Here is a 14,988-nt window from a genome sequence, read left to right as displayed (position 1 = left end):
AGGACATTTTTCCTGCTGAATTTCATTCCTGGACATAGAAAATTTTCTGTTTCTGTCAAAAATGTTTCCCTGAATTTGACCTGGTGAAAATGCACACCAAAGACAACTGTAAGAGACAGTGAAAGACAAGCAGCATCAGAAGACAAACTGCCCTCTGCACTCCTGATTGCTTGCTTCTGATAACTCTGTTGACTTAAAAGAGTCAACACAGCATAAACTCCCGTGCACCGTTTTGCCTGTCTAATCTAGCTGGTTAACACTGCTGTAGACATCACCTGCAGGCAAGGTCAATGTGCTACATAAACATCTGCTGAATCAGTCTGAATGTAGTGTGAGCTGGGATGTTCTTTGCATATTACACAGGGAGGTTATACGAATTGTAGTCTATCAAACAAACAAAAAAAGAGCTGTTACAGTACAGGGGGCTCTCTCCTTCAGGTCCTTGCTGTAGATGTACTTTGCTGCTATGTAGCTGAAAATGATCCTCATCCCATCAGTCTCCACCACTGGTTGCCCGTTAGACCAATATGTTCCATGTTTTGCAATAAAATTAGCTTAATTATTTATTTAGAGCTAGAACCACAGAAGGATAAGGCATCAAAACAGTCACCACTGCAACATCTTATCTTTTAGGAGGTGCTTAGTCCCCTAATGGAGCACCCTGTACCCTATACGGCCTTCATTCACAGAAGGAGACTCCTCACTGACAGCAAATCCTATACACTCCACCTTCTGGTCTGGGCTCTTTTCTGTCTTATTTCCCTCTGCCCCTTTCTTACGTTTTGAGAGGTTCTTCTCTCCAGCCTCTGAAAGCCTGCAGCGAGGCTCAGTCACCTCCACAGAGGTGTCCACGTCTGCTGGCCTCCAGCTGCTGCTCCAGAGAGCCTGGCTCTGCGGCGTGTGCCACGGCATGATGGGGAGAACCCCAGGTGTCTGCGCTAAGTGCAGCAGAATCCCACTCTTGGTGTCGCTGTAGAAGCACAAGCTGCCCACGTTTTGTTTTCTGTTATCATCCAGTCCAAAGTAATTTGTTCACATTTTATAACGAAACAGAACTCTGCATAAAAATCTTTTATTTGCTTGCTTGAGAAGTGACTGCTTTCCCCTCTAGGTTTCTGGGAATGCTAACTTTTGCTGTTAGCAAAGGTTTTTTTAAGAGTAAAAGACCAAACTGCAGTTCTGGAAACAGTGTTTCAGGCACTGCTGGACAGACATGACTTATGACCCAGAATCTAGGATAATGTGGGAGATTTAAGCTTTCCCTGCATAGGTGTGTGCACCGAGGTGCATCTGGTAGTGTTTCAAAAATGCGAACTCAGTCTTAGGTAGTTTGTCTGGATTAATCATTTGTAGGCCTGGCCATGATAAACTCTAGGAGATATGCCAGGTCTAGTGACTACTCCTACAAGGACTTGACATCCACTGTGCCATAGGACTGCAAGATAGGAAAACATGAGTTCAAGCATGGAAGTTAATCACAGTGTAGACAACTTGGGAAAACTCATCTCACCTAAATTTGTAGATACCTACATCTAGTCTAGCTGTCTAGCCTCCTTTAAAAAGGTCTTAATTCAGGTCTATATTCAGGAGGAATCCCTCCCTCACCATGCACCTCAGCTACAGCTGATATCCAAACTACTTGAAAGAATGCTGTCTCAATTGAGGCAGTTAAAAGTTTAGATGAAGCCAGTTCCTTAGGGGTAGAGGAGAGGAGCAGAAGTCTCCAGAGGGTGATTTATGCCAACACTGACATTTCTTACCCTATCAGTGGTATCAACTGATATTTCTTACCCTATCAGTGGTATCAACTGATATTTCAGGCAAGTCTTCTTCAACAGTTACTAGCCTAGATAAAAGTGAAAAATACAGTACAGTCTCTCTCCTGACTTAACAGGACTTTTGGAAATGTCACGTCACCAAACTTGTAAAGTATTTTGGAAAATGCTATTAAGTGTCATTTGTATCTTGTATGCCTGAAGGGATCTGATCTCTTAAGAACATCTAAGTTCTGATTGACCATCCAAGAGTTAAAACTAGGGGAAAAGTCAAAGATACTCTAATAACTTAGTTTGTTTCCATTTATCTTCTTTCTTTAAAATAATAAAGTATATATATATTTTTTTTTTAAGACATGATACTCATTTCTTGACAGAGCATTGGAAAATGTTTTGTGTCATCAGGCTTTGTGAACTTTCCTCTCTATATAAAATGTTAGTTTGAGTTGGAGCTATGTTCAAAATTATGAGCCAATATTTAAAATGCACTTGCAAGGGAAACAGATGCACAGGCAAACTGTTGTGCCTTATTGTATTAGCGGGGGGAATAGGGACTGTAGAGAAGGGAGCTTCATCTGTGGCTGTAGAAATAAACTGCCTCTGCCTTACCCGAGTCTGCAAAACAGATTACGTGTTTCTTCCATGATGCTTCATTCTCAAGAGAGAATATATTTGTAACCTGCAGGTGAAATGCTGGTAAGGTCATATGCAAGGTTTGGAATAATTGATTTATGAAGAAAAAGAATCAGTTTTGCAAGGAAAACTTTGCAGAGAGATCTTTAAAAATCCAATTCACCCAGAGGCTTTAATTTAAAGGTGGTAGTATTAACTACATTTTTACCTTATACACGTAAGCAAGTGAGGTACCAACCAGTCCATAGTAATTCCACTTTCACATTCAAGAGCCCATCCCTTTTCTCAGCAAAGACAGGGAGCAGTCCCATGGATTGCATTGAGATGTACATGGCTGCAGTAGCAGCTACCAAGGAGGTGGTGGCCCTGCACAGGCAGGCATGCAGTGGCTTTCTTCTTCTTCGGGCAGCACAGAGGAGTCTAGTGACACAAGGTGGCAGGATGCACCACAGCCACACTGGCAGTTCACCTCTGTCATTGACAACCATTAACGAATATGTCCAGGTATTTTTCCTGTAAAACTCAGTCTTCTGGATTTTACAGGAAAAGCAATTTCTTCCAGCAACTACTTGAGACCTGCTGCTTTCACCCACCAGAGAACCAGGAAAAGACAAAGCATTGACATGAGGGTGACAAAAGCAGGCTGGCATCACAGAGTTGAGCACTTGGGTGGCCTGGGCAATCACTGCTCAGAACGCCTGGTGAGGGTGAGGCACGCCAGCACAGATCCCCATGCTGGCATGCTGGCTAAGTGAGGACCCATCTCCAGAGGAGATTTTCCCAAGATCTCCTGTGATTACCAGAGGGTTAAGTAAACCGAATAGGATTGACAGTGTTATGGAACAAGACAAGCCATGGACAATGGCTGCCATGGCTGTGCCTTGTGGTTCAGTATTTGGAGCAGAGACACAAGGTGAAAGCCATGCACGTCCATTCCTCCCTTCAGCCTTAGTTGACCCTCATATCAGACCTGAGAGTCTTTTGGGTGACATATTCTTCATTCTTCACATTGGACCAAAGTCATTTTCCAAGGAACCTGAAATAGTTTTTTAGGATAGAGATAATGAGTATGGCTCATTAAATGATTAGTGAACTTATCTGAACAAGCAGAGATTGGTAAGAGAAGTTTAGGCAACTTTATTACACATTTAATGCACCTGAGCTGTCCTGGCCATGAAAGCTGCCCTGCTCTATGACCTTCTGTCCTGGTTTCACTGGGATAGAATAATAGAATTAATTCTTGGTCAGAAAAGCTACATTTTAAGAAGACTGCAGCACTCAATTTGGTGAGAACAAAGTTGATAAGACACTTCGTTTTAGTTTGTGGCCAGCCGTAGTATGTGGCTTTCCAGAGTGATCAAGGTCTTTAGCAGTTCGAGGTGCTAAGACTAGGAGTAGCAAAAGCCAGGGCAGCTGACCCAAGGTGGTCAACAGAAGTATTCCATGCCATAAATCATAGAATCGTCTGCTTGGAAAAGACCTCTGAGATCATTGAGTCCAACCATACCTGTCCACTACTAAACCATATCTCCGAGCACCCCATCTAGCTGTCTTTTAAACACCTCCAGGGATGGCGACTCAACCACCTCCCTCACTAAATGTCACACACATGATAAAATGGAAAGTTTGCTGGGAACGACCCTCTTTCTCAATGGCCATCGTCCCTGGAGGCTCTCACTCATCATCCTGCTCCCAAGGCCCGCTCTCCTGCTTGTTGTGACGGTCACACTTTCATCAGCTGAGTATAACTTTTTAATTTTATATTAGTATTAATATTAGTTCTTATTACAGTTTCACTAAATCTGAATCACAGAACCACAGAATGTCAGGGATTGGAAGGGACCTCAAAAGATCATCTAGTCCAATCCCCCTGCCAGAGCAGGAACCTAAATGAGATCACACAGAGAAGGTGTCCAGGCGGGTCTTGAATGTCTCCAGAGAAGCTCCCTGGGCAGCCTGTTCCAGTGCTCTGTCACCCTCACTGTAAAGTAGTTTTTTCTCAAGTTTAAGCGGAACCTCCTGTGTTCCATCTCACACCCATTGCTCCTTGTCCTATCATTGGGCATCACTGAGAAGAGCCTGGCTCCATCCTCCTGACATTCACCCTTTACATATTTATAAACATTAATGAGGTCACCCCTCAGTCTCCTCTTCTCCAAGCTAAAGAGACCCAGCTCCCTCAGCCTTTCCTCATAAGGGAGATGCTCCACTCCCTTCTGTTTTCATTTCATCCCATGGGTCTCCTTTCCTTTTCCCAATTCCCCTTTTCAGGTGGGGAGGGGTCACTGGGTGATAGAACAGCTGACTAAACCGAGTTACCCCCACCCCTCTCCCTTCCCCCTTGTCACTCTGTGAATCACCTCCTCCATTGCAGACAGGCCTTGCTGGGAGGAGCTGTGACCCCTTGGTGTCACTGGTCCCACCACGTTGCCCGTTGGGGCGGGTGGTGCCCCACTGTGCCCCACAGCAGCAGCACCCCTATGCTGCCCACGTTTCACTCTGTGCAAAGCGGCAGCTCAGGCTCAGATTTTGCCCTCTGGAGTTCTCCGAAGATCACATCAAACATGAGGCAATGCCAAGGCCCGGGTGCCTGAAGATGTCGTCTGTGTTACTGAACTGGCAGCAGCTCGCTCAGGGGTTGTTTGTCCATGGCCACTGCTCTCACCCAGACAGCTCCCAGACACAGTCACTCCATGTCAGGGCCCAGCCGCACCAGGCCCTTGGATGTCTCTACACAACTCTGGGTAAGAAGGGAGTTTAATATTATGTACATGGCTTCAGATCCAGAGAATGGACCCTGGCCTTCTTGTTTTACTAGAACAAAGATGCAGCTGACCCTTGGTTTCCAGATCTGGGGCTAGCCAGCAGATTCTCCAAAAATGGCAGATAATCGCACAGAAAGAAGCAGGAACAAATATTGAACCAGAGTGACCATCTGTTTGAGGATGTGGCTCTGCCCTCCCCATCCTTTGAAGAAGTTCATCACATGAAGAAGGGCACAGACTCCAGTGCACCGGTAACAATGAACTAGGGTGCCTGGAGGAATCACATTTAAGTAGAGGACGAAAAGAATGGAACAATATAAGAGCTGGTCCCTAAGCTGTATCTGGTAATTATAAGAGACCAATGAGATTTGGCATTCATAACAACAGAATCCCAGAATGGTAGGGGTTAGAAAGGACTTCTAGAGATCATCTAGTCCAAGTTCCCTGCCAAAGCAGGTCCACCTAGAGCAGGTTGCACAGGACTGCATCCAGGCAGATGATGAAACTAATATTAATTTAGAAGTTTTGCTCATACAATATTATAAAAATAATGCAATATAAGGACTTACTCACCAAAATTGCTGTTGAAACAAGTTGACTGCTTTAAAAGATAAGTGATTCAGTGGATCTACTGTCTTCCTTTCCATAGCTCTTATTCTGAAGCTAATTTTCACCCAGAAAATATTTTCAACAAGTTTATTCTGACAATACTAACACTGCATTGGTCTTTTCCCAAAGGAATAAATACCCTACCTCCAAATAGTTCTTTGCTTCCATACTCCTTTATTTTCATGCTTTGCCAAACATTTGATATCAATAAAGACAAATCTGCTGTCACGTTGCCAGAGTAATCAGAATAATTTATTTTGGTTTTGGAGGGGTTTTTTTACCATTGGTTTTAACTACAACAATACTAATTTACTGAGCTTTCTGTTTCCTTGAAGGTTTTGGAGTTTGGTACTTTGGTGGGTTGGTTTGTTGGGGTTTTTTTGGTATTTTGGGTCTCGCTGAAGGTAGCAAGGCATTCATATCTTAAAAATCTTCATCACAGTTTCTATATAACGTTCATCTGGTGGGGGTTTCCTTGGGCTGCCAGGCTGCAGGAACTTCTTAATTGTAGGCATATTGCTCATTCTTACTTTAAAAGCCTAAAAAAATAAAAACAACAGGGTAAGAGAGAAATTTCCAGCTACTTCAGCAGCAAACAATGCTCCCTGCACAGAACAACTGCTTCCCCCTGCTGCTAGAAGAGATCCTAACACTCGTTCAGACCTCGTGCCATCTACACAGTCTCCTTCTGTCCTGCAGGAGGACCCAACTGCTGCAAAAAACACGTTCTTACCAATGAAGACAGTACTGGAGCAGACAATATCTAAATCTCTGCTACCTGAAAGAAGCTGAAGGCAAAAATTCAATATCCAGGAGCACCAGGGGATAGTTTTAAAAGTACAAATACATTAACACAGCTCATTATCTTTTTCTTTTCATTGCTGGTTCTGATGGTGCAAAGTACCATGTGGTCAAACCGTGGTACATGTTAACACGATTTCCGTTTTTACTACATTATGTAGGTATCTGAGCTCTCTTTGCATCTATCATGGCCACTGTTGTCCTACTGTCCCAGCATTTCCAGGATTGTGTGGCTGAAGGTGAAATGGCTTGAGGCATCCTTGGCTCAAGTCAGTTGTCCAGCAGAGGCTTCTCATACTGGGTTGTTGCCTAGGGTAGCCAGTGGCTGGAGGCCAGGACTAAGATTAAGGAAGAGCTGGGCATCTCATGTGGCAAGAGATGCCTGTGTTAAGGCAACTGAGTCAAGGATCCTGAGACATCTCATTGTACGGTCAGAGAGGACTCACTGATGCAGATTGCAAGCAGCTGGAGACTCCACAGTTAGCTGAGCAATCTTAGGTACACAAGAATATCTTCTAATAATGGGGCTAAGGAAAAGGAGTTTCACAGAGCAATAGCCAGTTCTTGCTGGCAGATGTATGAACATAATTTCCTCTTCCTTACAGACACTGGAAGGATAAGGAGGGAAATACAAGAAGGAACAAGAAAAGTGAAAAATAAGTAACCACCAGGTATAGAAACTTTTTCCACTCTCACAGTGAAGGAATCTCTCCATAATTCAAGGCATGGCTTCAACAGAATTGTGCCTATGCTTAGTGGCTAAGATGTCTTGCTAGAGATGGGAGCTCGGGTTGCAAAACTACATATGAGCTAAAATCTGACACACGTTACTCCCCACTTTTTGGCTGAAGTGCCTTATTCTGTCACACTAAATTTAGGCTTAAGTTGTTGAGGTTGAGATTTTTAAAAAGTGACTGAAAAAAAAGAAAAATCAAAGACCTTTTCTTCATCAGTTCCAAGCAGAAAACTTAACTGTGATACTTAGCTGCCAAACTGTTTCTTTTGTTAATGGGAATAAAGCCAAAATCTGAGTGCGCCCCTCAAATTAACAGTTTGTAGGCACAAAGAACCTCAAGCCTTTCATTCTCAACCTAAATTTGCATTGCCTACACTGCTTCATTACCATGATTACAGGCACATGGGAGGACTACTGAACACTATCTGCTTTTTTGCAGTCACAGACTCTTGGGTCCCCTAACAACTCCTGCAGGTCATGACCCAGGCTTGCCCATGCACTGGAGGCTTCTGATTTCTGGTCAAGTCTCAGAGCAGGAAGCCCTCACTTCTGCTTGGTTTCAGACTTTGTACATAGCACAAGGGCAGAAAATTCATCCTTGATTGTACTGAGTTTATTATTGAAAGAAAACTGTGGCTTAATGCTGAGGCTTGAGTTTCCAGTCATACTGTAGAAGGCAGAAGTGAAATGAGGCTACCGGGATCCCAAAATGGTAATACCAGCCAGTATAAAAAGGGGCACACTGTACCTTAGTCTAATGTGTGAACCTGTATCACTGACTTAATTTGTTATCTGGTATTAGACAGCACCTACTGGCAGGAAGCAGGACAATGAAAACAGGGCAGCTTAGACCAGTGATTTCCTCAGGATGACATTAATTTATTTCTTTTGAGGAGGCACATACCACTCAAAGAGCGATAAGCATACCTGAACAGAGTTAATCAGGAGCATAGTGTCTTACAATAAACCAACTGAATCTATTCCCTCTTATGCTTGATGTTAAGTAAACATACGATAGTGACAGCTCTTTGAAGAGCCCACAATCGTGATTTACATAGCATGGAGAGATGGTCACGTCAGGATTGCCCTCTAGGTCCTGAATACAGGCATGCTCAGTAACAAAATTACCTGTAACTGAGGAAACCCCGACAGCACAGCAGGTATTTTCTCCTCCACTGCTAAAATGGCTTCAATCAGCTGCACATCTGCCCAGCTGAATTTGTTGCCCACGAGAAAGTCTTGGCCATGTTGTTTCAAAACCTGTAGAATACAAGAGAATGTGTGCTGCAGATGAGAATGGCACATATGACGCCTGGCAGCGAAGCCTCACAGCACAGCTGTAGAGCTGAACAGCTATTATATCTGAACTTTCAGGGTGGAGTTTTCAGCTGGAAGCTGTGAGCCTAAATCACTTCATTATTGTTGGGAAAAAAAATCTGAACTCTTGTGGTACACATACTGCAAACCTTGGTCACTCTGTAACGATGAATGACGAGAGGTACTGGGAACAGCGACAAAACCACACGCTTAAGTAGACTAGTAATGGTCAGAATTAGAAATAGGGATAATGGAGGAACTAAAGAGTAACTTGGAGAATTTATAAAATTGCCACTTAGATGTTTCATTTAAAGTTATGTCCAGTGTTGATACCAGGAAGCAAATTTAGAAATGCAGAATTATAATAGCTAACCAAAGAAAATCCCTGTCTTTGGGAATAAGTTATTATAGTCATAAGAACTTCTAGGATGTTCAGCCTTTATTATTGTTTTCCACCAGAAATAGATGAATGTTACAAAAGTGAGAAATGTTGCCAGATGCCTGAGTCATATGGGTTTGGTTTGTTGTTTTCAAAAGTGGGATGTGCATAAATCTATGACTGTTGCTTTACTAAAGTACTCCTCATCTCTTTACCCAATTTACTTGCAAGGGATTTTTGCATTCTTCTAATGAAAATGTTGCAACTGAAATTAACTGTAGCAGAGAGAGATGTACTTTAAAGAAATCTAGGTGTGGAACTATCTCCTCAAGGAAAAAAGAAACCTTATGTGCTTGCTTTTACTTTAGTGAAAAGTTTTGCTGCATAGCTGGGAACATATCACTTTGTTTGCTTTGTAGATGTTCAAATACCACAGCCCTGACAACACAATTCAACAAACAGAAAGTGTGCTGCTCTGTTTCCCCTTCTTTGAGAGAGCCAAGAAAGCTGAGGATTTGGAACTGACCTGCACTATAAGCATTCTTATTTTGGGGAAACTTTTTGATAATTGTAAATACAAGTTTTATAGACACATCCTCACTGTCACTTACCTTTTCAAAGACTGGGAAGTACCTATTAGTTGCCCTCTCCTTAATTGAGTCAAGATTTTTCTCCTTTGCCTCAGGTGGAGAGAAAGGAAACATCAAAATCATTTGCATCAGATCTGCTATTCCTTCCACGTACATGTCAATCCTATTGGTGGGGGAAGACAGTAGAAAAGAGCACAGAAGTTATTTTATCTGTTTTACAATTAACTAAGGCAAGTTACAGGAATTTTGTATGACCATAGTGCCAATTTTCACAGCCAAAACTAAACACAAACTAAAGCTAAACATTGTTTTTAAAAGACTAAAAGCCTGTTTCTGTCCAGCAGCATTTCAGAAGCAGTGGTTAAAACCTAAGCAAAGGCTAGAGTTCTTGCTTTTTACTATGTTAGTCTTGCTCATGCCTTTCGACTGGGTTTACAGGATTGAATTTATTACATATAATGTAGCTATCAAATAACAGATTACTCATTAAGTGAAAGGAGATGTTACATTACAGGGCTCTCTCCTTCAGGTCTTTCCCGTAGAGATTGTATTTCCCTGCTATGTAGCTGAGGATGGCTCTGGTCTGCACCATCTTCATCCCATCAATCTCAACCAGGGGCACTTGCTGGAACATCAGGACTCCATCTAGGGTGGAAAGTTGAGAGAAAGCTTGTTAGTTCCTCCTAGACTGCTAGCTTTACAGGAGAGCAAGAGACTGAGCACATCTCTTTTGCAGTGTAGGAGATCATTGATTTTCGTCTTGCTCTAACTGCAGAACTCCCTGCAGTAAACTAACGTTGTGGGAAAGATCAAGTATTGAGTAGCCTGCATCACACTTTTGTAGCCAGGTCATCACAGTGCTGAAGGGCCCCTTGCTTTACAGCGTTGCCAGGCCTTTGCTGGCTGATGGGAGCTGGCACCACCTGCTCCTTTGCACTGCTGGACCCTGCCTCACGCTGGCAGGAAAAGCCTGAACCAGCACTTTCTGCATAAGGGATTGGAGGAGAATAAAGATCTGTGTTAAATCTGAACTTCAAAAATACCCCAACAAAACACAATTATTTTGAATGCTGATCAGTTCTCTGTCAGTTCTCTCTCTACACACAAGCAGAAAGAATGAGAGGGGTAGTACAGCAGTAAGACTGAGCTACTGGGATAAAGGAAGAGGTTAGGCCACTTTAAACATCGGGAAGCTACAGAGTTAGAGGCAGGGACTGTGAGAGCAGTTGCTGTTTTAAGTAAGTTTTACACAGTCACTCCAGGAACAAGAGTTTGAGAGTCCCCATAGATTTTCATTATAGGTCTATCCTCAATGTTGTTCCACAACAATTTAAGCCTATTTACATACATCTTTGTAGTCCCATTTTCTCTTGGTACTGGTGGAAATATTTGTTGGAGTATATGGTGAGGCAGCTCTGAGAGCTAAACTGACATAGAGATTCAGCATAGCAAAGTCAGTCTTTTCTCTTCCAGTTTTCTGCTGGACTAATTCACTGTCTTTGGAGATACTCCCTCCTCCATTTACACATTAAGGGCATCCAGAGAACAATCCCACCCTGTTAAAATCACAGCAAAACTCCAAATCCAACTAGGCAGCTGCCACTTTGAATTGCTCAGAGTTAATAATTTATTTTAATTGCTCAATTTCTCAGTGCATCCTACTTTCAGGGACAAGGGTTCATTTCAACAGGCACATCTGTTTGCTTTTTTCTCCACAGAGCTATTAAAATACTTTGCTAGTCTAGAATTAATAAATATTCTTTACTCATCCTACATTATTAATTTAGTTTAAATTAATAGTAGTTTAATTCAAAGTTTAAATTCAAAGAGTAGTTCTCTCTGCAGCAATGAATAGCCTGTGTTTGTTTCTTGTAAACATTCACAGAAAGATTGTTTCTTCATGTCTTTCCAAAACATACCTCTGCAGCTTCAGGAAGAAATATTATTTGGTATCTATCCAGCAGAAACACAGTAGAATGGGAAAACTAATAGCTCCATAAGGATGTTTTTCAGCAGAAGGATATGAAATGAAAAATAAAATCTGCCTTTCTGGCCCTTGACAAAAAGTGATGCAGCAAATACGAGTGAACTGAATGCACGGTTTGTTTCTTATCTATAGAAAAGAGGGACTTCTCCTTATGACCAGTAGCTGACTGTTTCTCCTCTCTTTGCAGTGAGAATCACTTCACATAACCACTGCATGGAATATATATGCCGGATTAAAAGCAGTTTGCCAGTCATTTTGCAGACTGGATTGTGCTGCTGGAAGGTGGGCTGTGCAGCATACATTAAAAACAATCACCCAGACCTGCTGTTTGTCACTGACCATTAGAGCTGGTTGATACCCAGGCAGCAACTTAGGCAACCTGTGTCTGCACAGACTGAGCCAAGCTAGTCATCTCTCAGGCCAATGGGTACAGGTCTGGCCCGGCTGATGGTATTTAACTCCCTCAGCCTCCAAAACAGCTGCCTGTCTGCAAGCTGCCTGTTAGGAACAGCCCCTGGGACAGGTGTCATTCTGGACACTGCTGGGGCGTTGCTTAGAAGATGGTCAGCTGGCATGGGCCCAAGTCATGCCTGGACCATTCCAACAGTGTGGAGGTGTCTAAATACAGGATACCCTGGCAAAAGGCATGTTGGTAGGGGGAGAAAAAATTGACAGGGAGAAGTAATGTGGAGTTATTCACATTCAGTCCTGCCCTGCATGACTGACAGCATTCCAGAGGTCCCTTTATCAGGATGACTAACTAATTTGTCTTTCTTCAACCCATTGTGTTAAACCCCACCTTTTTCTTTGTGTTCTCACTCTCTTAAACTTAATAGATATACATAAAAATCCTTGTTCTTCTTTATAAAACTTCCCTATCCTTTTCAGCACCATTTAATTCTTCTCTCTGGATATGGGTAATCTTGGGCACTGTATCTAGGATTGTGCCACTCTGTCTGGATTAATTAGTGAAACAAATTCAGATTTGGGTTATCAGTACCTGAGCTATCATATTTAGAGCTATAACTGGTGTCTTTACACTGCATTGCCCTCCCACATTGTCAGATTCCCAGCCAGCTGGACCTAGAAATTTAATTCTGATCTTCTTGATATCACTTCTTTTTTATTTTTTTATTTTTGTTCATTTTAGTATTCCTGTCAGAGTTTCTTTAAACACAGCTTTTCCTTTCTGAACAAGCAGCCAGAATGCAGCCGAGTCCTCTTTCAAGTCTCCTGGTATGTCTTGGCAAGCTCAGCCTCTCCTTATACGTCTTGGCCAGCAGGTAAACCACGGGGCACATGCACTGTAGTGCTCCTCACAGTCCCAACTCCTTCCCCACCCCAGCAGCAAGGCCTTCTCCTTCCAGGGTGGCTGTGGAGGGATTCACTACTGGTTTTCATCTGGCCAAATATCAAGGGCAGTGGCTGGGGGTATACACTGGTGTTTGGGAACTGGTCTCACTGCCCAGGCTGACATGAAGCCTTTGTGACTTGCTGCTTTGACCAAGTCAGACTTTCTGCAGGTCTTCCCACTGACTCACTGTTTTTTAACTGGAGGAAGCTTAATGGGTCAAGCTTATCCTGTTTAGGACTGTCACTAGTGTGTTTGCACAGAGCGTAGCACAAAGGAAAACTGGCTTTCCTGAGGACCGTGGTGTCATGCCAACCTTTCATTTAGAGGCTTATCTCACTGAGGTTCAGAACTAACATATAGGTACATCTGTAATGGTCAGTTCAACAATAACTCAGGCTGGCTGGCACAGACTGGCCACAGCTGTATTCAGCTCTCTCTGCTTGTAGAGCATGGTGGTAAATCTAATTGACATCTTGGAAATGGCCCTTGGGCTGGGGACAACTCCCAAATGGTGTCTAGGAATGATTTCAGGAAGTACTATTTGCTCTGGACCAAAAATGTGCCAGGAACCATGCTAACAGTCCAACAGCACAGATAATTAAGTTGCATTAAAGAGGAATGTTTGCCACCCCTGTTTAATGTACTACAATAAACACAGTCACAGAAGCTATGGCTTTTAGCTTATAGGAGTTGTTTGGCAATGGAAAGAACAGGTTACTCAAAACTAGCATTTCAGCATTCTTGGTGTGCACCTAGAAGTTTGCACTGATTTAAATAAACTAGTTTTAAACATCAAATTTAACTAAATTGGAGCAATTTTTTGAGGGACTAAGCCTCAGGTGCTGGGATTCTTACCTTTGATTAACTTTTCATACTGCTCCCTTGTTTCCAAAAAAATTTCTTCAAACTGGAAAAGGAGAGAGAACAGTGTTACACTGCTGTATTTGAACATTTTTCTTCTGTAAGTGACTGCACATAGCCACGTGCAGAGAAACCGAACCAAGCAAAAGATAATGAGTCAGATCTTCAACTGTGCTGTTTGGCCATAGATGTCCTGAGGATCCACCACACACCCTCACAGCTGGAGAGGAGCAGAAGGGCCTGGCCACTTCTGCCCAGGGCACTGATTCAGAAATAACCTAAGTGCTGGTAGAAACAGAGTACAGACATCTACAGGAGGAAGACAGGTTGCAGCCAGTGCCAAGGGAAGCACAAGGTAAATCAACTATTTGTAACCTCACCATAGGCCATGATAAGTCAACAACATTATTTTGTTTATACACAATGTAAATGCAAACTCAATAAAATGAGTTAAGGGGGTTTGCACAGCTGGAAAACTCAGAGTAATTAAGGGCCTCTTAATAAATCCCCGTTTTGACCCATTATGATTAACTACTTCAGGGGACTGATACCAGCTCTAATAAACTCCAAGCTCCACTGAGTTTTCATCTCAAATATTAACCACTGAACAAGGTAGTTCCAAACACGCAGTGCCACTGGCCAAATTAATTTAGCCACTCTCTTGCAGCCATTTATCCTCCACATGCATGTTAAATTCTTCCTTACTGAGGCCAATTGAAAACACCAGCCTGGAACACCGTGCCAAGTGTCAACTAACCTCCACGCCAGCTGCTGCCAACAGCCATCGTACGGGCTCCATTCGCCCCCTTCCATTAAGGTAGGTAAGCCTGGGCTTCCCCGACATGCTTTTGAGCTCCTGGTTCCCTGAAAAATGTTAAGCAGAAAACAGTGTCTCATAAAACTGGTGCAAGTACCATTATTTTGAGGAGAGACAGAGCCTTTTATTCTCACTATACCTGTTGAAGTTTAAACTTCATCTGGTTTAAAACATAAAATGAGAGATAGATCAGTGACACCACATAGACTGTGCTAGGAAAGGAAAGACATGCAGAGGAGAAGGAGTTGGGGGTACTCGTGGATGAGAAGCTCAACATCAGCCAGCAATGCGTGCTTGCAGCCCAGGAGGCCAACTGTGGCCAGCAAGTCAAGGGAGGTGATTCTGCCCCTCTGCTCCACTCTCA

General features: G+C 42.9%; 1 protein-coding gene across 1 annotated transcript; it reads right to left on the bottom strand.

Moving 5' to 3' along the window:
- Positions 1–6,169: 6,169 nt before the first annotated feature.
- On the bottom strand, positions 6,170–14,681 carry LOC104528934 (glutathione S-transferase 3). Its single transcript, XM_010173091.2, has 6 exons — positions 14,565–14,681; positions 13,802–13,853; positions 10,118–10,250; positions 9,627–9,768; positions 8,448–8,579; positions 6,170–6,321 (listed from the first exon to the last, which is right to left on the bottom strand). The coding sequence occupies exons 1-6, from the start codon at positions 14,649–14,651 to the stop codon at positions 6,199–6,201; spliced, it is 669 nt and encodes a 222-aa protein (XP_010171393.1). The 5' UTR covers positions 14,652–14,681; the 3' UTR covers positions 6,170–6,198.
- Positions 14,682–14,988: the final 307 nt, after the last annotated feature.

Source organism: Antrostomus carolinensis, unplaced genomic scaffold (genome assembly GCF_000700745.2).
Source record: "Antrostomus carolinensis isolate BGI_N321 unplaced genomic scaffold, ASM70074v2 scaffold13828, whole genome shotgun sequence".
Lineage (NCBI taxonomy): Eukaryota > Metazoa > Chordata > Aves > Caprimulgiformes > Caprimulgidae > Antrostomus > Antrostomus carolinensis.
The sequence above is the reverse complement of the archived record's forward strand: the minus strand, read 5'-3'. Positions and strand labels throughout refer to the sequence as shown.